This window comes from Patiria miniata, unplaced genomic scaffold, assembly GCF_015706575.1.
Source record: "Patiria miniata isolate m_02_andy unplaced genomic scaffold, ASM1570657v1 HiC_scaffold_3, whole genome shotgun sequence".
In the NCBI taxonomy this organism is placed as follows: domain Eukaryota; kingdom Metazoa; phylum Echinodermata; class Asteroidea; order Valvatida; family Asterinidae; genus Patiria; species Patiria miniata.
Window position 1 is genome coordinate 34,091,956 of NW_024037069.1, and position 23,357 is coordinate 34,115,312.

Genomic DNA, 23,357 nt, shown 5'->3' on the forward strand with positions numbered 1-23,357 from the left:
GTTATACCCATGCGTTATACCGTTTCACTTTGCGCTTGTTCCATGACGCGGTATTTGCGTGCAAACTGCATGCTGGTGTGCGCGTTCAGCGTAGCGTGTATTGTTCCAAAGAGCCAGCGCTACAGCGTTGGGTTCAAACATTTTCGTGAAGGGGTAGTTCAACATCTTTAAAATCAAAATAAATTGTAGTTTATAATTTACCAATCAAATGACGAGAATTTATTCAGGTGTTGTATAAAACAAATAACGAATGTTTTACGTTCGTGCGATGGAAAGAATAATTTCATTCGGTGACAGATTGAATGTTCTATTCCACTCGGTTTCGCCTCGTGGAATAGAACATTCAATCTGTCACCTCATGAAATTATTCTTACCATCACACTCACAAACATTCGTTATTTGTATAATATAACATTATATTGATGATAACACACCATACTCCCAATAGGGTGTGCAAATTATTGTTAATATTAGAGGATTGTGGACTGTTGGGCTTAATGTAGCCAATTTGCTTTTGTCACTCAAATTGTAGTTGACTTCAAATTCGCTTCGCATTCGCATTCGCATGAAGTATGAACCGGGCTTAACGCGTGGATGTTCTGTATTGTTAAATAATGTGTGGTCAACACTCGCTACTTTAATTAACAATGGTGTATGTACAAACGAATCTGTTATTTTCAATCACTCATATAAATGAATAATGAAAAAATCTACTCCTTATGTAGCTGTTGGTACTGATAGAGTTTTTTTCAGAACAAAAACATGCAAAAGATTTGGAACACATTCGTCAAGCTTCATTGTATAAGTTTGTTTATATCGTATTGAAGACAGTAGATCAGTGGCATCTTTGTGTGGCCCAATTCAGTTATACTAATTGTTATTGTCAAATGATGTGTTATCAACATTATCTACTCAGATTAACTTTAAGACTTAATGATACAAAAACATGGAATCGTAATGTTCAATTACTGACAATCTTTTTTATCTACTAATCAGCTGTTTTTAGCGCAAACAAAATTTCTAGAAATATTTCAATGTTTTCAAATTTTATTTCGTTCATTCTTTGAGAATGATTCGCAAGGCTTCAGGCACGTTATAGCGAGTTTTCGAAATTTATTGTCCACAGTTGTATAAATGTAATTTCAACATTCTCAATCTTCGCAAATATTGGTAGTCCAAAAGGTCAGGAGGTTTTTGAGAATCGTAATTGTTCAGATTGATCGGTCTTTGCTCTGTGACATCAAAGACTGTGTTAGGTCGTCATATTTAATTTGGGATTCTATCTAATTCCTTTATTTTTTTTCTTCTGTAGTTTAACGCCTTTTCTGAAAAATCATGACTGACCATACAAACGGAGAATAAGAACCCTTTAAGTGGCAGTGTAAGATCAAGTTTTTAAAACAACAGCATTTAATTTTTAGTTAATGGCTTAATTATTTGTCATTGATAACATAAATTCAAAAATTCTGATTGCTAGCCTTAAAACAGTTTTGCCACCGTAAATTAAACGAGTATCAGTGGCGTATCCAGAAGGGGGGGGGGGACCAGAGGGGGCACTCTGCCCCCGGAGGATTTTCTTTTCACAATTTTTTTAGTTCAGCAATTATTTCAATAAATGGTTATAGACGTCAATCCCATAAAAAAACAGCTCAAAAGCCATTACAATGCGCCGTGAAAATGGGTATATAATTTGCAGTATGCATAATAATGGTCTGTTTTTGAAGAGCGCCCCTATTAAGAAGGTGTCCCCCCACCCCCCCCCCCCCCCCCCCTCCCCGCTATTTAGATTTTACGGAGGTCAAGTGTCCGTAGAAAAAAACATGTCTACATTTCGGCGCGGATGCTGCCCAACCCACCCCCCTCCCGACATTTTCAAAGTTGGACACGCTATTGACGAGTAGGGATTCAAAAAAGCAAGCCGATGATGCATTGGAATGGCATCACGAATAACGCGTTTAGTGAGGGAAAGAAATTCTCCCATCACAAATTCATTTCATCGGTTATAAATAAGTTTGAGTATTTTTGTCAGAGTTTTCATTGTGCGCGAATGGTTGTCTTGTTAGAAAAAATATCGCCCTCTGTTGGAACGTTTTACTTGCCAAATGAATAGCGCCCTCTAAATAGTATGAATGCTATGGCATTTAATTTGGAACGGTGACTTCGTTTAGAGGTATTTGGAAATTACACTTGGTGACCTCGTGGTATTTCGCACTCTCATTGGATAGACTTAAATCCAACGGTTGAGTCACACACGTCCACTTGCTCAAAATACGTTGATATACGAGAATGTACGGGTACTGAATGTGGCTGAAAGTTGCCCTGCGAATTTATTTTTTCTTCAAAAGATTTTGTGGCAAATGATTAGCAGTGATAATTATTAGGCCAACCGAATATTGCCTGTCGCTGGTTGCAACGTGTCATGTGAGGGCGCACATTTTGATTTGATACATTTTGGGTAGCCAGTGGTCGGCACGTACATAATTATACACATATCATGTACACATGAAATAGCCGTCAACAGTGGCATTTTTTGAGGCGATGACTTCAGAGCCTAACAGCACCCTTGAAAGCTCACCGCTTGAACCAAAACTACCATTCGCGCTACATTGCGAACAGGAAACAATGTGTGGAAAACATATGGACATTTATGCATACCGAGAGATGCCGCATACCCTCTACAATGGATGCCAACAATATAAGCAATGGCGTTGGTCTATTTATAGTGGGGGGGCGGCACGGGGAATTCCCTGGCACTGTGATTGTTTCTTAAAGACCGGATTAAGGATATGTACTGGACCTTAATAAAAACATGGTTGTGTGAGCTTTTGTACACTTTCACTCTGCAATCTATACACACCCCGCACAAGCCCTGATTCTGAGAGGAAAAAAGCTCCAACCCAATTTTTCTGTCGACATATCCACATGATAACTGAATGAAGCATGTCTCACGTACAGGCTAAAACACAGTTCGAAAGTTTAACTAAACTCGCTCTTGCAATGACCACACACAACTAAATCTCCACTTTGCAGGGACTTGTTTTGAAAGTCCTGATCAGGTGTTGCTGAAATGAAACTCGGCACACAGAACTGATTTGGTTTCATAGGGATAAAGGTCCTGACTGACATAATTCATTGAGGTACAGGGGCGGATCCAGGAATTTTCGCAGGGGGGGGGGTCGTCGGCCAAACAAATCTGAAATGTTGAAATGTTTTTCGCCGGGCACTTGGTCTCCGTAAAATAAAAAAGCGGGGGGGGGGGGGGGGGCCTTGTACTATACTTTCAATGGGGGCGCTGTTCAAATCCGACGATTATTTACAATATCAAAGAATAATGTACATACCCCTAACCAAGCTAGCGCTCAGTGCAAGGCAGACATTATTACTAGAAAAAAATTGGGTGTCGGAGCTAGCAGGGGGGGGGGTTCCGGATTTTTTAAAGGAATTTCTACGGGGAAAAAAATCAATTTGGAACAGAGCGGGGGGAGTTGAACAGAGCTAGACCTCCCCCCTACCCCTCTTGATCCGCGCCTGAGGTAAATGTCTGGTATTTTAACTTAAATGTGAAATTTCTAAATATAACTTTCCCTCCTTCGGTTGCTATTATAAACATTAGTATTATTATCAAAACTCATAATACAATAATTTAACCATTGGCTCGAAATTGATCAAGAATTGACTGGACCACATACGTTTTAACGAATCTCTCTTAATGTTTGTCAAAGGTTTTTACCCCTGGCAGATATCGGTATTACACATAAAAGGTTCAATTTTGAGTTGATGAGAAGCGCTTAATTCTTTAAAATGGCAAATGAAATAATATAGCCTAGTCGATCATTGCAGTAACTAGGACACTGCAGTGTCTGGGTTTTATTTCCTTAAAAAGGGCACTATGTTCCTATTCCTTATAAGAACTCGGACGACACGAAGGTCACTCATATAATAATATGAGTGACTTTCAGACAAGGAAGTAAATTGTGGGCTGGTGTTTGCTTTGCCACACAGCCCCGCTGGATATGGTTGACTCAAAAATGAACTCATTTCATATTCATTGTTTTGTTTTCCCTTTGTACTTTCTAGAACGCATTCACGTCTACATGAATTGCTAATCTCCCACCACAAGTTCAATCTGCACGTGACCTTTACACGATTGTCTTACTCGCAACTGCGCATGTATTTCGTCTGTGAAGGAAACTAGTTTACTTTCTGTTCTGCGGGGAACATGGCGACTTTTGGGTTTCGAGTTGTGATCTGGTTAGTGAATTGACGTCCAAAAAGACAAATTTCCGTTAAACAAAAGAAAAATGGGATCATCTCCAAAATGTCGTCTCCTACTCCCGATGTTTTTGTGGGCATGTGCCATTCTTCAAAGAGGTAAATTTACAACTTTATATGTCAAAATTACAACCCGGAAATGAACAAATTAAATTCCAGTGTATGTATATTGTGCTAATGTACATGTAGGCATACTATGTACTTATCGCTACTTCGATTAAATGTAAGAGAAGGCCATGGGTACTTCTTCCAAAATGGAATTATGATAAAAATATATTTTTCCTAACAATAATTTAATCTGAAACAAATCGTTGAATCAAAATATGAAAATATAGAAATTATTATATAAAGTTTAATTAAAAATTTTTAAAAAATTTTTAAGCGCTGATTTTAAATTGACCATCTTTTGCACTGCAACATAAATTCTGTTTTGTTGCAATATAGCCTACTCACGTCTAGATCAGCTTAAAATAATCTTAAGTAAATCAGTGCTATTTCTGTTTTTGACGAATTGTAAACATGCTGAGAGAGTGTCACTAAAAATGTATGGACCTTATCTTTCGGTAAACGTAAAACGCGATTTTTTTTTATATGGCATATACCTATATAATGTATGCCAAACTCACATACCATCTAAATGTTGAAAAAAATCAAACCTATTAATTATCGTCAGGTTATGCTTTTCATCTCCGTGTTCCATAAAATATCCGTCTGTTTGTTTTATATCTTGACTGTATAGGTTTAGCCGTTGATCTGGATCTGCAAGACAAGACGGCCACCCAGAGTAGCGATTACTATGCTAAAGATCTCAGTATAGATCTTGTTGCAGACCGAGCAATAGATGGAGATACCACAACATTTTCACACACTGGTAAATATTTTTCCAATTTTCAAAAAATGATATTAGGCTATATAATAAATCCTAAGGGAACGATTTGAAATCAAGTTCCACAGATAATGGCATATCTCATGAGAAGGCGCCTTAGGTAAAATATTGATAATTTTGTTGTTATAAGCCTTCTAATGTTTGAGTGCTAAAAATCAAGCACTCAATCAAGCTCACGTCGTATAAGCTTGCAAGCTATCTAATGGCCAATGATTTCGCCTCAAAAGAAGACGCGCTTGAAGTGCATAACTAGCGAGATAAGAGAGTGAAAAATATGAAGCTCAACCTTGTACTCATACCTGACAATAATGCTGACAATTTGTATGATTATGAAAGCAATTTCTACCCAATCATTGAGGATGTCATTGTATTTGAAAATCCGTCCACATGTTTAGATCGTATCAAAGAATCGGAAATGACCAACGAGGTTACTTTTTTCCATTGGCGTAAAAAAAATGTATTTTTTTGGGAGGGGTTTGTTTGGAAAAGGGAGGGTACACATGAAAATGGGCACTAGCCTTAGTATCAAGTGGTGGCGGCCACTGATTTCTATTATACTGACTGGATAGCGCTTCGAGCCGTGGGGATGTAGTCACTGGACCGTGGATGCCATTTTCACCCTGCCGCTCCCCATTTAGTCACGTAAAAGTATATCAAATACATAAAATTACAAAAATATTTACGTGGGTAAAATAAAACTGTGGGCAAAATGAATAAGTAAAAACCTGTTTGTTGATCCCAAATCACTTCCTAAACTATTATTATTTTGTGCTTTTATATAAATGGATCCAGCCGTGTGGTTGCGAAGGCCGAAGTCTAAAGGTTACGTAATACTTTATTTGGAATGAAACAACATGCACACAGACATGTTCACGTTGACGGACGAAATCTTTGAAAAGACCGTACCTTTATGCTACTTTCATATTTTTTTCCCTTATAATGAGCCAAGTATGTGTTTTGATAAGTTCAGTACTTTCGTTGAGATTGAACAAAGCCTGGCTACGTGCATTTTTAAAAGTTGAAACAATTGTGTTTGGAATATCTCTCAATCTTGTTAAGCCTCACGAACATTAATAAGGTTCCTATCCTTTATGGTGTGCGATAAAAACAATTGTAGAATCGCTTCCTTTACAAATTATTAAATAAAAAATATCACCATTTTTGCCGGCTCCCATTGGTCGATGCCGAGACCGACGTGAAATCACACCGAGTGACGCTAATGAATATGCTAACATGCGCCACTTTATTGTTGCCCCCAAAACAGCCAACCTCAAAACTATGCACGTGAGTTAATTTGGTCGGCAAAACAATCCTCGTCCAAACTTACGTTTGAGATAACAAATTAAGCTGGAATTCGGAATAAACTTAGATGACATAAGTGTTCAATTACTCGTTAAATAACGACTGGAGGGGATTCCTATATTTTGAGATAAATACATAGAGTTGGAGACATTTTCAAACGATTTCTTCCTGACTTTAAGGTCAGTTTTACAAGCAACCAGGTTTGACGTTTCAGCATCGATGATGACGATTTTTTTCACTGACATTTATTTATGTGTTTATTCATTACATTTATTTACCCAGGGTGTGCCCAAACAGTCAAAAACTGCATTGAGGCCCTGCATTAAATTAAAATAATGACTACAAACATTTATACAAATACCAGGTACAATATTGTACAAAAGGTATAATACATTACAAATACAATACAGTACAATACAATGGGATATAATGTTATCGAATTAATGCATGCTTGTTAAGCAAATATTATAAATACTATACCTGTATTGTAAAACTATTATAACTACGTATACAGTTTGAAACAACATCGCTTACACGCTTTACTAAAAGGTTAATTCAGTAAACACAAAGAATGTTGATCTATTTCGAACATCAAGAAAATATAATTTTTTTTGCTGATTACGAGAGGGGCGAAAAACCCGCGAAAAACCCTTTTGGGAGAAAACACGGACACGACTATTGGACAATATGTGGTGCTTTTCATGGCGCACAATTGCCGACGTTCGCAGGACGTTAAAAAAGGGCACACGTTAAAAAAGAACGCTCGTGAATAAAGGGCATTTGTGGAATAAAGGGGAACTCGTTTTAAAACTGGGGTTTTTAAGGGGGGAACCCCTCCATCCCATCGCTGGCTACGCCACTGTTTTCATGCCTCCTTCAAAAAACTTCTTTTCCTTTTTCTCGCCTAGCTTGTAGCCACTTTTGAATCTTTTGTATAATAAATTCAATGGATAAGCCACATGTTGGTTTCAATTTACTTTAACCCTCCTGCTGTTTTTACAGTCACAGACAGTCCAAAATTTCTATCCACTTCCCCAATACTTTAATACAGGCTAGTCACCAGCATTCAGTTCATACACGTGTGTCAAGCAAGCACTGTGACTAGTCAAAGTCAGTCTAACACAACATGAACAGACAAAGCAAGCAGAGTGATGGGCAAAGCTGTCGCAGGCCAACCTAGCCTATTTCGACAGTCCCTACGCTATTTTTTTTTCCGGGGGGGGATGAAGGAAAAACCCCGAAAACAATCAATTACTACCTTTTACCCTTGACTACACACACACCTCTATGATCAAACACAAAAAATGCCCCCTTCCCCCCGAAAAAAATCCCGACCTACCTATAGCTACCCTTTTTTCAAATGCCATGTAATCGGAAGCAGAACTGTTTTCGGGTCTTAACACTTATACCAACAGTTAAAGCATAGCTCAACAGTCACGGCCAGTCAATCCTGCTTTATATAGGCTGCAAATCCTTAACTGTTGAAAACAGTCACTTGATTGATTTTGACTAAAAGGACTACTTGGAACAGAATGAATGTTTGCATATTAAGGTTCATGAAGGGTAACTTGATTTTTTTTAATGAATTCAATTTTCGTCAGGGTGCCGCGGAAACCAATGGTGGAGAGTTGATCTGGGAACTGCGTACTGTTTGGCAAGAATCACTATAGTAAACAGAAATAGCAATGGTAAGTCTGATTATGCATGTGCAGTAGCAAGCAAAAGAGTAGATTTTAAGAATATTCTCTTGAGTGAACATTCGTTTAAGGACTCGTTTTGTAGTTCGAGGAAAACTGTTTCATCAAGCTACCGCAATTTCCTGACTGTCGCTGTTTATTTTTTGTTCGTCTGGTGATCTTTGGAAAGAAATATAATGTGACCTCAAATGACTGCATTGGTCAGTAACATACACTATATAGAAATACGAACAGCCGATTGCTCACAGCATGGAGTCCTCTATTAGTCTAGAATTAAGATTTGACACATACATCATTCGCATTCTTCAGTCAAAAAGGATTTTTTTCTCTATCACTTCAATGCATAACAAATCTTAATTGTTGGCTCCCAGTGAAGGCAAAGTGGTTCAAGCTACAACCGTAGGCCTATGGTTATTTTGCAGCACTAAATACATTGACTGCATTCAGCAGCCTTTCTCGACATGTGTTTTTATGTTAATTCGTTGAATGCACAAGAGGTCATACTAACCCCTATTCAACGAAACACTGACCTCAAAGATAACTGTAGTTGAAACATTTTATAAATATGCAAAGGTATTTTGAAATCGAAATATTTCCAAGTAAAAATATTCAGAAACGCAGTGTATGAAAAGAAATAATGGAATACACTTTTACAACGGTTTGTTATTGTAGGTCTAAACATTCAAACACAGTTAGGGAGAGAAACGCAATTTGCTTTAATGCATTGGTTAAAGTTGGAGTCGGATTCATTATCAGATATGCATGTACCAAAAACAAAGCCTCCGCCAGCCGGTTGACGTTTTGCAGCTGCTTATAACTGAAATTTGACTTTCAGGAAAATAATTATTAACATTAAGTTAACGTTGTAAATGTAACTTCATAAACAGCCCCGATTACCATTCTAACAAGAGATGGGGTTATGCAAGAGTTAGTATACCGATGATACTTCATTGCAGGTGGGCGACTGAACGGTGCTGTAGTGCAGGCTGGTTTGGATCCATCAGATTTCTCACAGAACACACGGATAGGAACAGTCACAAGTTTCCAGGCAACCAACGGAGCAACGATTCCTTTTACATCGGACCCGGCCATCTCTGCTCGATACGTTAGTGTGGAATTGTCAGGGAATTGCCTTCACCTGGCTGAAGTCAGGATTAGCACAAACGACATAATTACAAGCAGTAAGAGAAAAACTTTTTGATGACGAATAAATAATCTTAGCATCATGATGACCGACAATACAACATTTCCATCTCTGCCACGCTGGTGATATAACAAACAGTCTCGGCCACATTTTCACTGATAAACCTTACGGTCACAAAAAGAAGAAAAAAATATCCGTTTGAAAAATGGTTGATAAGAGGCAAATTCCATGCAGAGTGGTAGTCTTATTTTCATTGGTTGCATTTTCATCGAGATTCTAATCGGGAGCTAATGAATAGAATCAGCAAAGATTGCTCACCTAAAATATGAGACGACTTAATGGGCGTGCCTGCTTTAACCACTAGCTTTAAACCTATCTACTTACGATGTAACATTTCCTGGTCACTGATTTTCACAAATACTTGTATGTACTCGTATAAAGTAATCACGTGCATTTTTGGCCTTAGAAGATGCAAACAACTGTGGCTCTAATAGTTTGACAGTCAGCTGCCTAATATCTGTTCTTTCCATAGTAACGCCAACAAATGTCGATGCTACAAGTATGACAGTCAGCTGGTCTACAGTGCCCTGTGCTATTTATTACTACATGGAGTATGCCTTGACCAACAGGGATAATTGTGAAAGCATCAATCAACCGACGTATATCAGTCCCTGCAATATGTGTCAGGGAAACACGGTCACAATAAATGGTCTAGTACCATTCTCTCAGTACACTGTACGAGTCAAGGCTTATGTATATGGTGCATACGGACCAATAAAAACAGTCATCTTCACAACCACATCATCAGGTATGGTACAACATGGACGTTACTCTTCTGCCCATTTTCTTTTTTTAATTTTGTACTTTAACTTAAAAACTTTGAAACCAAATTGGTTTTTATTGCTAGAAATTGTTTTACCTCAGTACACCCAAGTGCAATATTTTAACCCTTGATATTTTTAAAACGAAATAGCGGCAATTGCAGAAACGTGATGATAACAGTCTTTACCAAAATGCAATAATTTAACCTTTTGGTAATTCATTTTCCATTGCAGCACCGACTGGACCACCCACTAATGTAGCACCTGGGTCTCAAGCCCAACGCAGCCTAGCCTTCTCCTGGAGCCTCCCAGCGTGTGGAAGCCGAGGCGGTGTCACAGGATACGACTATAGGCTTAGTACAAGTGGCGCTGCACCATTGACTGGCCAGACCACAGCAGGCCTCTCAGTTACAATAGATGGACTTACTCCCCATACTTCTTACAGTTTTCAAGTTGCTGCAAGGACTAATGATGGGACTGGACCGTACAGTGTGGCTGTAACATCAACAACACAAGAAGCAGGTAATCTATGTGTTCTGTTGTTCTTCCTCAAACTAAATTCCCTATCTCCATCTTCTCCTTCTTAATTGGGTTTGATTCTAATTTGGGTGCGGTTGTCTTGCGGTTGTTTTTGGATTCCATACACAAAATAATCCCTCTAGCAAAAAAATGACAAAAACGCCGATGATAAAGGAAGTTCCTTTAAACCACTAAAGTTTAATTCCAATACGCACTTATTATTGGTTAACTGCTTCTCAATGCACGGTACCTATATTTTAAATCATTTGCAACAACAAACCAATTACTCGTTTTGGTGTTCAATCACAACAGCGCCCACAGTTCCCCGCAATGTTCGCATCCTGTCGACAGATGACATGTCCGTCAGTCTTGGTTGGAGTGAACCAGTTCCAGCGAATGGACTTATCTTGCACTACAATGTTCGCTACTGGAGGAAAGGAGACATGCAAACTATGGAGACTGATCCTATAGTCATTGGGTTGATGCACAGTGTCACGGGCCTTGAAGTCGATGTGCCATACATGGTCGTGGTATGTCATATTCTTTATTTTCGATAATTGGCTGATTTGTGTCGCAGAAACCACTTTTCTTCCTAATGGTAGCAAAAAAATGAACGGTTTCGTTGACGATCAGAATAATTTCAAGGCAAACACCATCAAACTGCTACATTGACAAAAATCAATAGTTTGGAGTTCAAATAAACTCTATCAACTTTAGCATATGTTTTAACGATCACTCTCGAAGCGGAGAAAACATATCTAAGTTATGGTATTATGGATTACAGGTAAAAACGGTTTCATCAGAGGTGTCGAATAGCAATACACTTATAGGGTTTGGCATGATTTTTGCAGGTGCGAGCTGTGACGTCTGCTGGTCCAGGCCCGTGGAGTGAACCTATTGAAGCACCGACAACAATCGGAGGTAGATTATCGGAAATAAAACAATCAAGTTAACAAGGAACCACTTCGTCTCCTTTAGTTCGTTTTAAGGAAATACAACTCCTCCTATTTTAACAACTATCACAAAATGTCAAAATACTTCCACAAATCCCTAGTATGACCACTAATGCAGGTACAGCTTATGTAGCAGCCATTTTAAAATGGTCAATTGTACCAATATGAGGGCAGTTTGCAGATTTGGTAAAATCTGTCATCAGATAATATTCACTTCGCACAGGAGGGTTTCAATTAAAGGAAATAAAACTTTAAGAAAATGAAACTATATTCATGTAAACTATAATGAAATAAAACATCATTTATTTTACTGATCTATGTGTATTATTTACGTGGTATTTAAATCAATGAACGTTAACATCGAGTGTATTCTATTGTGCTAAAGTTCATTTTTTATTTCCGCAGTTCCTGGACCTGTTGGGAATCTTAACTTCACAGAGAGGACAGAGACATCAATCACTTTGGTCTGGGACCCGCCACTACAACCGAGAAGACCAATCATCGGTTATGTAGTATGTATTAATGCCCACATGTCCTACTGAAAAATTGTATGCAATTAAGATTTGAAAAAGCAGAAGTATAAACAGTTTCTACTAATCACTGGGGAATAGAAGAGGCGTATTTTAAGGAATACATGGGTTGAAATGTTGCTTCCGACATATTGTTTTTTTCAGGATGTGAAAGTATTGCCTTTGAGAAAGGCCCTGTCGGAATGTTAAGCCCCCGAGGATGTTTGTATATTCAGGTCTATCTAGTAAGTAAGCAGTTCGCAGCAGTTCTATTCATTTTCATTTTTACGTACTGCATGCACACAGTCAGAAATGGTCTATCATATGATATAATCTTTACAAACAGCTGTGTGAATTCTTTTTTAAAATTCCTGTTGCTAGGTAGATTACCGTACATTGGAGAGGCCTTATCGACCGGACTTCACGGCAGAGGACACTTACGAAACCAATGAAGCTCAGAATTCACCCTTCACAAAAACCAACCTGGAACCTGGTACTAAATATGAGTTTAGGGTGTTGGCGAAGAACGAAATGTTCACAGGAACAGAACACCGAATGTTGGAGGTTTACACAAAGCCGGTGACGGGTAAAAATATTTTCGTTTTTTAATTAATTATTGTCAATACGCATTAAATCTGTGCGATTCGTTTGATGATCAATACGACTACCACCAGGCGGGGTTTAAAATCCGTTTGGAAATGTATACCCCTTGGCGACTACAGTGAAAAATTGTCTTGTTAGGCCTTTGTAGTACATAACGGAAAGGTTAGGTAAATTTCAATTTTAAAATTGCATGTCAAAGAGAAAGAGATATCGGCTAAGAACGAACTCTTGACAGGAACTCTAAGAATTTGACTGGTGTATACAAAGCAACAATCAGGTATGAAGTCTGTGTCACCGAGTAGTTTATGAATTTCAGCCGATCAGTAAATGAAAACAGGCGTGTAGAATACTTTGAAAAACTGACTGATTCCTCTGTTGGTCTTGAAAACTGACTTTAACGTCTACTCGGTTTTTTCAAAGAAAGGGAAAACAACAACAACGATGGCCGACTGTTTCCACTTTCGAAAAGATTCCAATTCAACTAAAATTTTCTATTTATTATCACAAAATATATTTACTTTATATGTATTGTATATTTTTACCCATCTTAAACTGAATGACTAGGACAATTTTAAAAAAAGATTTTGATGCTTTTATTTAATGAGAAACTGCAAATGTTTTATTTCAACAGATCCACCTGCTCCACCCAAACCCACTACAATTCAAGAGAAAACAACAGACATGACAGTCACAATCAGCTTGGCAGCTCCAAAGTCTGCTGTGTACATAGAGTAAGTAAACAGAAACACAAAAACATATTATAGCAAAATATAAATGGGATCTATTGTAAGAGCAGTTACCAACGTTTTTGAGTTTGTTTATCTTGAATGTCTTTGAAAACCTGACCCTTGTTACGATCAATAATTGTTTTAAGTTGCGTCATACACCTGCAATGCTTAATTTCCGTTGATGGCATGCACATTTCGATGTTTTATGGTATAAGGTAACATGTCCGTTTAAAATGTAGTATTAGTAGTATAAAAATCATGTATTTTCAATTAAATTTGTATTATTACATTTTATTACAGATCATACGTTATTGAGGTTAAGAAGGCTGGTACGTTGTCTGTGATCAAGAGAGATGTTCTCGTTACGAGGCGTTCTGAGGACCAAGTTGACGGTTATATTGCAGCTAAATTTCCCAAGACTAGCCTTCCTGCTGAATTCGTAGTTGGAGACTCTATGATGTATGGCGGCTACAGGAACGCACCGCTGCAGCGAGATGCTGTATACAACATCCGCGTTGGGTCTGTTACTAAAGGCAACGAAGCTGTGAGTTTCCATAACAAGGTTTTGCCCGAAAATGTCCAAAAACATAACAATGTTTTGCCGGAAAAAAATATCAACGATTTGTAGCGAGCGCGGAGTAGCGCCGTGGGGCTTGAGTCTCGTTGGGGGCGAGTTGACATACACACACACAGCGGAGATTAAGTTTCACGGGAGAATCACTGATTATTTATTCATTCATTAATGTTCATTCGTCTTCATTGGTTGCTCAGAGTCGAAGGGAAGGAGGTAGCCAGTCGCTGCACCAGGCTAAGAACGACAAACAGTAGCTTTCATCATGATTTCCAGCGGTATTCGGGGGAATTATCTCCCTACTTTCCCCAATTCGGAGGCCATTCCTCTCATCTCTCCCCGTGACTGACCCAGATTTCTATCCTTTTCGTTTGACACTAGTTCCGGAGCACTGCCCCGCGAAGCCTGTTTACCGCTGTCTGGGTTACCTCTCCCTTCTCTTCCAATAAACAGCTTTTGTATCACTCTAAACAACCTTAGTAATATTCAAAGAGTATACTTAACTACCAAATTATGTAAGATACAGTCTTTTATAAACACCAAACAATAATTAATGAGGCCCTATATTATCTTACACGACACCGAATGCCAGTCTTTGCAGACATATCCCTACGCTGCATGGATACACGTTCTATTTTTAGAATATTGTGCACACACCTGGGCAGGCCAGCTTTTGGCAATTAATGGTGAGTAGGCGAGCGCCCTCTGTTGGCCAAATTTGTGAATGATCAACAACAAATCACTATCATAAGTCATTTCTCCACAGAATGCTTATTATTTGCTTACGCTGGACGGTCGTATTAAGGGTGTATATTATTCTAATTTAATAAGCCTCTGTTCTGGTGACATCACACTTCGTTTACACGTGTGTTTTTTTGTGGGAGCCTGGTAGGAACGACGCTTTCGTAGCCCAATAGAAACGCGCACAAGTAAACAAAGTGTCACGTCAGAGGCTTATTGAGTTCATGAAAAGTCCACTCATAGCAACACGGCGATTTTAGAAGCTGATATGGTTCCCCATTTTGAATGACAGTTCTTAATGTTTAAAATACTCTTGGCAGAAGTGATTTATTTTCCCATTTCATGTTCCCGGTGTTTCTTACCAAATTAGTGATACCAGTTTCTTTCACTTTCTTTAGTTACATATAATGTCGTGATTACAATGTTCTTCGTATCGCTCACTTTGAGTCACATTGTCGTTCTGCAGGAAGCCACGGTAACATATTCAGAGCCACTGACAGTCATTGGTAAGTATATATGGTGAATATATTACAGAAGAGCAAAATACGGTAAAAGTGCTATGGAAATAACTTACTTGACAGAAACTTCTGAATTTGTTTTAAGTGCAAAAGCCGGAAGATGTCACCCCATCAGCGAGTGGCAACGGAAGCACCATTGTCGCTGTCGTGGCTAGTGTGATAGTGTTCGTCTTGGTCATAATCATTGTCATTGGGAGTGTGGTGTGGAGAAGACGAACTCGCCAACATGCATCAAATAGTTCTCTAGTACCTAGAACTATGGAACTGGTAAGTGACTCTCATAGCATGCAATTTGGTATTGATTATTTGTTTATGTGATTAAAATTTGTATCTAGTTATGAACTGTAAGGTACAAAACTACGACTGTTTATTGGATGAGTTCATGTGTTTGTTCTGATGTTTGATTTGCGCAGTTAATGTTGCGAAAATAAAGCTACCAAAAAACTCTTCCACCTAAATTTCTTCTGTCATTTGAGCTGACTGCATGGCTTACTTTCAATCATTGTTAAGACTTATTTTAAAGTTGTTTTAACAGACCCTTCAATAAATTATTGATTGTGCAGCTTCAAAGGGATTGTCTTGAAATGTTTTTTTTTATTTCCTAGGTTGCCAAACCTACAACCTACGAAAATGACCAACCGAGAGCTGTCAATCCCGATGGCGATATAAATGAGGATGTTGGGCTTCCCACCTGGGCCAGGAAACTGGAAATCAAATCGGAGAATTTGATCATCGATGATGAGATTCTTGGTAGGGGTAACTTTGGCGAGGTGCGGGCAGGAGGCGTGAGGATCGGAGGCCAGGTCACCAAAGCAGCCATCAAAACTCTCAAAGGTAACTGTACTCGTGATTAGGATAAACAGATCATAATTGCTGGTCCAACAGTGCCAGTCCTGTGTTCTCTTACTCCCTGATGTACTCACCGACTGACTCACTCACTGACTCAAGGAGGTCGGATGTGAAACAGTTCCATGAACTTATTACTTCTTTTGGCCTTATTCAACATGTCCAAGTTCCCACCCACGAGAAAGGACATACACTGGATTTAGTAATAACTCGTTCAACAAATAACTGCGTCTTGGATTTCGAATTTGAAAATACCCTACCGTCAGATCACAGCACGATTCATTTCACATCGGACACGATAAGACCTAGAGTTTCTCAAGTGAAGCGGGTCAGTCGGAAAACATCATCGGTTTCTGCTGAGTCATTAATAGAATGTCTTAGTACTAACCCAGTTCCCATTACTGACGCTGATTCTGTCGACCAATTGGTCCAAAACTACAACTCTACAATGAGACGTGTTATTGATCGTCTTGCTCCCGAAACCACCAAGTTCTTTGTGGTCAAACCCAGAGCGCCGTGGTTCTGTGATGCGATCCGTCAGAGCAGACAAGAAACTCGTCGACTGGAAAGGAACTGGATAGCTAATCCTCTGCAGGTAAACATGCAGATTTTTAAAGCCAAGCGGTTAGGACACAATCGTCTTGTAAAACAAATAAAGGAGTTGTATTACCGGCATAAAATCCAGAACTGCGACCAGAGAAAACTATTTTCTGTAATAGATGACATGATTGGCAACAAAGCAGCCGCAGCAAAGAATTTGCCTCAACACGACAATGATCAAAAATTAGCCGAACAGTTTCTAGACTTTTTTAATAGCAAAATAAATCGTCTTCGAGGGCAACTGATGCATGTTCCTGGTGATATTCCATGTGTATCTACTGAACATGGTCACTCATTCATGCATTTTAGTACAATTAACGAAAAGGTTCTGATCAAATTCATGAAATCAATGAACTCTAAATCGTGTGTTTTGGATCCGATCCCGACTCACTTTTTGAAAGCTGGTCTTCCTTATGTTTCTACGCATTTATTATCGATTGTGAACAAATCTTTTGTTTCGGGCGTTTTTCCATCAGAATTAAAAACGGCTATCATAAGACCTCTGTTTAAAAAGTCTGGATTGGATCCAAATGAATTGTGTAATTACAGGCCTGTGTCACATGTTCCTTTTGTTGGTAAATTAATCGAGAAAATAGCTGCTCACCAGCTTCATGCATATTTGGTCCGATTCTCATTGTTATCCAAATTTCAGTCAGCTTATCGGCAGTATCACAGTACTGAGTCAGCACTGTTGAAAGTTCAAAATGATATTTTGATTTCACTTGACAATCGGAAAGAGGTTATTTTAGTTATGCTTGACTTGACTGCCGCTTTCGATACCATTGATCAGTCCATTTTACTTCATAGATTGAAAAACAGGTATGGGATTACAGATTTAGCGCTCCAGTGGTTCACTTCCTATTTAGTGGGTCGTACCCAAAGGATTTGCATTGGGTCAGCAAAGTCAGAAATGAATCCTTTGCTTTTTGGTGTGCCACAGGGAAGTGTACTTGGGCCAATTTTGTTCACATTATACCTTGCACCGTTAGACGATATTTTCAAGAAACATGACATCAATTTTATGTTGTATGCTGATGACACCCAGCTGTACGTATCCTGTAAGAATGGTAATAATTCAAAGACTCATCTTGAAGCATGTGTTAAGGAAATTAGACAATGGATGTTTTTGAACAAGCTTAGTTTCAATGATTCGAAGACTGAGGTGATTCATTTTCATTCCTCGTTTCGTAAATGTGACCTTTTGTCAGGTTTGCACGTTGGAAATAATGATATTACTCCTAGCACAGTCATTAGGAATCTCGGTGTGTATTTTGATAATCACTGTAATATGGCTACTCATGTCTCTAAAATGTGCCAATCAGGATATTTTGCTTTGCACCGCATTAGTAAAATTCGCAATGTTTTAGATCACACCACTACTGAACGACTTATTCATGCCTTCATTACGTCACGACTGGATTATTGCAATAGCCTGCTGTATGGCCTTCCTGACTATTTAATCCATAGGCTACAATTAGTTCAAAACTCAGCCGCTCGTCTTATTACCAATACTAAGAAATATCAGCACATTACCCCTGTTCTCCAAAGTCTTCACTGGATTCCAGTGGCACAGCGTATTGAGTTCAAGATCCTTATCTTGGTTTATAAAATCTTACATAAACACGCACCTGGTTATTTGTTGGATTTGTTGACAGTTCGGGAAAGTTCTATAGCCACTCGCTCCTCCAATGAAACACGCTTAGTCCAGCCCCGTTTCAATCAAAATCATTATGGCATGCGTGCCTTTTCAGTAGCAGCACCCAGTATATGGAATAAGCTTCCTTATTTTATTCGGAACGCACCTTCTTTTTTATCTTTTAAGTCAGCACTAAAAACGTATTACTTCCGTCAGGTTTTTAAATAACATTCATGATGATTGACTGATTGTGGTTTTAATGTATTTTTAATGAGTTTTACTTGGTATTTAAATCAATAGATTGGTGATGTATTAATATTTTTAATGATCCTTTTTAGTGTATATAATGACATTTGTTTTATTACTTTGTAAAGCGCATTGAGATTGTGTCAATGATGTAATGCGCTATATAAGAATTAATTATTATTATATTATTATTATTACTCACTGAATGTTACATAATGATCCCATCAGAGATGGACCAAGTCACCCTGCATCGACGATGAAGGGGCTATAAACAGATGCATGAAGAGGCTTCAAGGAATAGCCATGTTGAAACAATAGCATAAAACTGTGCGCGTTATGCAACCACAGACTGAGTGAATGACTTACCGAAGTTCAGATAATGTCCTAAATCAAGGCTTTAGGTTCCAGCATGGCAAACCTTGTGTTGTTCATCAATCAAGTATTGACAATTTGACTTCCTTTTTTTGCAGTTTACTGTATTTATCATTGGTCTTTAAATATCTACAGTCCTTCCCATCATACTGTAACACAAATCATACCGTCCTGAAATGTTAGGACTAGTATTTTTGTTTTAAATACAGACAGCACCTCTGATGCTGCTACGGACTTCAAGGTGGAGTTGCAGACAATGGTGGGCATCAAACCACACCCTAATATTGTACGTCTCCTTGGCGCATGTTTTCATGAAGGTAAACTAATCATGATTTCTATACCAAAAAAAAACTACCCAATGTTTACCTTTTGTAACTACTTTCTGCTAGTCAAGACTGGGCGTTTGGCAAGGTCAGAATTGAACCAGATACTGGAATTAAACATCTCCAACATTAATCTTATCAACGGAAATATGACCATTTAAAGTTCCAACTACATAGTTTATTTTGATTACTGACAACTAATTATTACTCTATATCTGTTACTCTATAACTTCCAGGCAGCTTAAACTTTAAGAACACACACAATCAAACATTTGAACTGCTTGAAACCAGACAAGAGGCCATACTTTCAGGTAGAAGCGTAAGTTAATTAGCTGACCGGACTTTTATCAATCTCAATTTAGGTTACCCTACGTAGAATCACATCATGAAGCAAGGCAAATTCAAAACGGAAACCATTGTTTTATAAATTATTGCAATTTAAGTTGTTTGAGAAACGACAACTAATCCTAGGTATTATAGCTTCGATAGAGCTTAAACGCTAATAACAACTGTTAAGAAATAGACACGTGGACATACTTTTAGGTAAAAGGGCAAAGTGAATTGGCCAACCGGACTTTTGTCAATCTCAATTTTAATAACCTTACGGAGTATCACATCATGAAGCGAGGCTATTTCAAAAGAAAAACCCTTGTAAATATTTTTCTTATCAAAGGCATTCTGTATGTGGCACTGGAGTTTCTTCCCAACGGCAATCTTCGTGATTATCTGAGGAGCATTCGCCCGATGCAGAAAGGAGCTGGCCACTCCACTGACGGAGCATCTCCGGTGACTTCTTCAAACTTGTTGAAATTTGGCACAGACGTTGCCAAGGGAATGGATCATCTGTCCAAGACAGGGGTAGAGTGTATATTCCTTCATTTTAAATTATTCAAACTTGTGTGTGTGTTAGTTTGAGTACCACAGCTCTGTCGTGACTCTGATCACTTTCAGCATCTTCATATGCCATTCTATCTCTACGAAATTCCTAAGGAAAATACCCTTTTCCATAGGCTAGTGTAGTGACAGGTGTATGTTTGCTTGAGGCTTGCAGTAAATGTTCTGGATGTCACGTAATTGTTGATAATTGCAAGTGGTCGATTGAAATACTTGTCCTTTTTATAGATTATCCACCGTGACTTGGCTGCAAGGAACATCCTCCTTGCTGAAGACCTAACCGCCAAAGTGTCTGATTTCGGCCTATCCAGAGGGGAGAACATCTACGTTCAGAAATCCTCGGTAATGTGCAAAATGTAGAATCATCTTTAAGGTGTTAAGTTAAATGATAATGACCATTCAATACGAGAGAAATAACTTACTTGCTTTTGGTGAACATCGTAACAAACCATCTAAAGAATTATAAAAAAAATCATATCGGTGTTGTTTGGTGTCAATCAAGTACCCAAGAAAGACGATACCAATCATACATTTCGGGTGAAATTCTTTCAGTTTATATGGCACCTCATTTCATAAACTGAGTTAAAATATATGTTCTTTTGAATGCAGACCAGGATTCCTGTTCGCTGGTTGGCCATCGAATCTTTGACGCGACGTGTCTACAAGTCCAAGAGTGATGTGTAAGCAAAAGCAACATACTTTCGTCACAGAATTTGATTATCACGCAGTTATTTTAGCACACACAAATAAGCTACAAGCATTGTGTTCATTTGTCGAAAATAAGTCAAGCAAAAAGGAGTTTCTGTCTTATTGCTATTAAAGGTACAGTCCATCATTTGTAATGTGTGCATTTTGTTCGTTTGCTTTTAATGCAACATAATTTTGCCACAGAATTTGATTCTCACACCGTTACTTACTTTTGAAACATAGTATTTAATAAAAGTTGAATATATATGTATGTGCTTTGCCGTGCACAAATATAGGCTACAAGACTTTTGTTCATTTGTCTTAAAAAAAATACCAAGCAAAAACCATATGAACTCTATATAATTATACCTCTGCCAGGGAGGTTATGTTTTCATCGGATATGGCTTGTTTGTTGGTTGGTCAGTTTGTTGGTGTGTCTGTTAACAAGATAACTCAAAAGTATGAGCGGATTTGCCTGAAACGATGTTCAAGGGGGACCCTGAATACAAGTACAAATCGATTAGATTTGGCCTTTGCGGAAGTTTGCGCTCTCTGAGTGATTTCTAGTTGAATATGAGTTTAAATCAATGATTATCATCGTTTACCTCAGTTTTCTATCCTAGGTAAACAATTCTATCGTTCTGTTAAATTATTCCTATTTTCATATTTGCGAATCATCTGTTCGTCCTCTGTTAATCTTGTAGGTGGTCGTTTGGCATCTTGCTGTGGGAGATAGCAACATATGGTAAGTTATGCATGTAAGCTGGGATAACTCTGTACTGTCGTAGGATTGTTGCTAATGCTAACACTCATGGTACTTATTAATCCAATTTACAACTATTAGTGGATCATTGCTTTTAGGATCCACTCCGTACCCTGGTATTGAAAGCAAGTCACTGGCTGAGAGATTGCTGGATGGATACCGCATGCCCAAGCCGGACAACTGCGCCGATGAAATGTAAAGAAAAACACTACTCTCCTTTAGCAGTATGAATACAGATTTCGATTTCAATTCACCAATATTCACTGAACTATTCGAATATAAACCTTGCAATAACTATTGTTCTGATAATGATAAGTAAGAATTAATTGTAAAAAAGGACAGCAATTTCAAGTGAACAGACGATTTTCAGTAGTTTTCTGTGGGCGGCGAATTCACAGAAATAAGACGTTCAGACCTACTTGAATAACTGTGACAGGTGTTGATTTAGACTCTCACTGGGACTCTCATTTTACTTTTCTTTGTATTTGTATTGATTCAGTTATAATCTGATGTTGAAGTGCTGGCATGAGGTGCCAAGTAAGCGTCCAACCTTCAAAGTACTCTACCAAGCTCTCGAGAAAATGAACTCCAAATCGTATGAAAATGTAAGCGCGATGCCGAGTTTCAAGAACACTTTCAGGTTACAGATCTGATAAATATTAGATACATTGGATATCTTCTTTTACCATAATGTATGATAGATGCAAATGACAATATAAATGTATTTGTTTTGGCTATTCTCTCAGTACATTAAAGCAAACCATATTTTCTTTGATAAACAGATTATGTTTCGTTCAATGTTTTGAACAGTTCAGCAATGCAATATCTTTTGATTTTTGTAGGTTGTCTTGTCACCGACTGTCTACGAGAATTTCATCATCAAGCATGAATTTGATGACAACTAGATGACGTCATTATCGTTACGCTGTAATGCATCATCTTCGAAATTACTCAAGCAAGTGGTTCAGCGTTTTCCCGATTGTTTTCAGTGTCGGGTTTAAGTGTTGGCATTAACGCAGACTTTTATTTGATAACAATGTCAAGTAGAATATTTAAATCATATTATGTCCTTGTACATAGTGGATCTTATTTAGCCTCATATATTTGGAACAAGACTTACTAAACATTTTTACATTATTATCAAATTTACAACTCGTTTACAGTTTAAGAGTAAGCATTTACATTATGTTAAAAATCGTAGTAGGCTGGTTAGCGTGTTGTTTTAAATCTCAAAAGCTTTCGCAGAAGATCATGTTTTAAAATGTAATATTGTATAGCGAGGACGTACCGATGTATTGTGTATAGTACACTCCTAAAGCATTGTCAATAAATCAACTGTTGTACTGTATAGCGAGGACTTGCCGTGAAATACCGATGTACTTTGTGTAGTTTACTCCTAAAGCATTGTAATTAAATCAACTGTTGTGTTGAACAGCGAGGACTTGCCGTGAAATACCGATGTACTGTGTGTAGTTGACGCCTAAAGCATTGTCATTAAATCAACTGTTGTATTGTATAGCGAGGACTCATCATGAAATACCGATGTACTGTGTGTAGTTCACTCCTAAAGCACTGTCATTAAGTCAATTGTTGTATTATATAGCGAGGACTTGCCATGAAATACCAATGTACTGTGTGTAGTTGACCCATAAAGCAGGGATATTTTGTATTGTATTATATACTGGGATTAACAATATTAAGGATCAATTGTGTTTGTACAAACGAA

General features: G+C 38.1%; 1 protein-coding gene across 1 annotated transcript; it reads left to right on the forward strand.

Moving 5' to 3' along the window:
• Nucleotides 1–4,337: 4,337 nt before the first annotated feature.
• On the forward strand, nucleotides 4,338–23,196 carry LOC119736741 (angiopoietin-1 receptor-like). The gene is made up of 22 exons (XM_038210753.1): nucleotides 4,338–4,371; nucleotides 5,012–5,143; nucleotides 9,114–9,338; nucleotides 9,834–10,109; nucleotides 10,357–10,644; nucleotides 10,954–11,171; nucleotides 11,493–11,562; nucleotides 12,000–12,106; nucleotides 12,485–12,689; nucleotides 13,338–13,437; nucleotides 13,735–13,982; nucleotides 15,217–15,252; nucleotides 15,350–15,531; nucleotides 15,870–16,098; nucleotides 19,174–19,281; nucleotides 19,961–20,145; nucleotides 20,410–20,523; nucleotides 20,791–20,861; nucleotides 21,573–21,613; nucleotides 21,730–21,826; nucleotides 22,131–22,236; nucleotides 22,474–23,196. Exons 1-22 carry the CDS (start codon nucleotides 4,338–4,340, stop codon nucleotides 22,534–22,536), a joined length of 3,135 nt encoding a protein of 1,044 aa, XP_038066681.1. The 3' UTR covers nucleotides 22,537–23,196.
• Nucleotides 23,197–23,357: the final 161 nt, after the last annotated feature.

Coding starts and splice junctions, on each gene's coding strand:
- LOC119736741 (XM_038210753.1), top strand. CDS start 4,338: ATGTTTTTGTGGGCATGTGCCATTCTTCAAAGAG. Junction 12,107..12,484: donor GACCAATCATCGGTTATGTA/GTATGTATTAAT, acceptor TCCTGTTGCTAG/GTAGATTACCGTACATTGGA. Junction 22,237..22,473: donor ACTCCAAATCGTATGAAAAT/GTAAGCGCGATG, acceptor TGATTTTTGTAG/GTTGTCTTGTCACCGACTGT.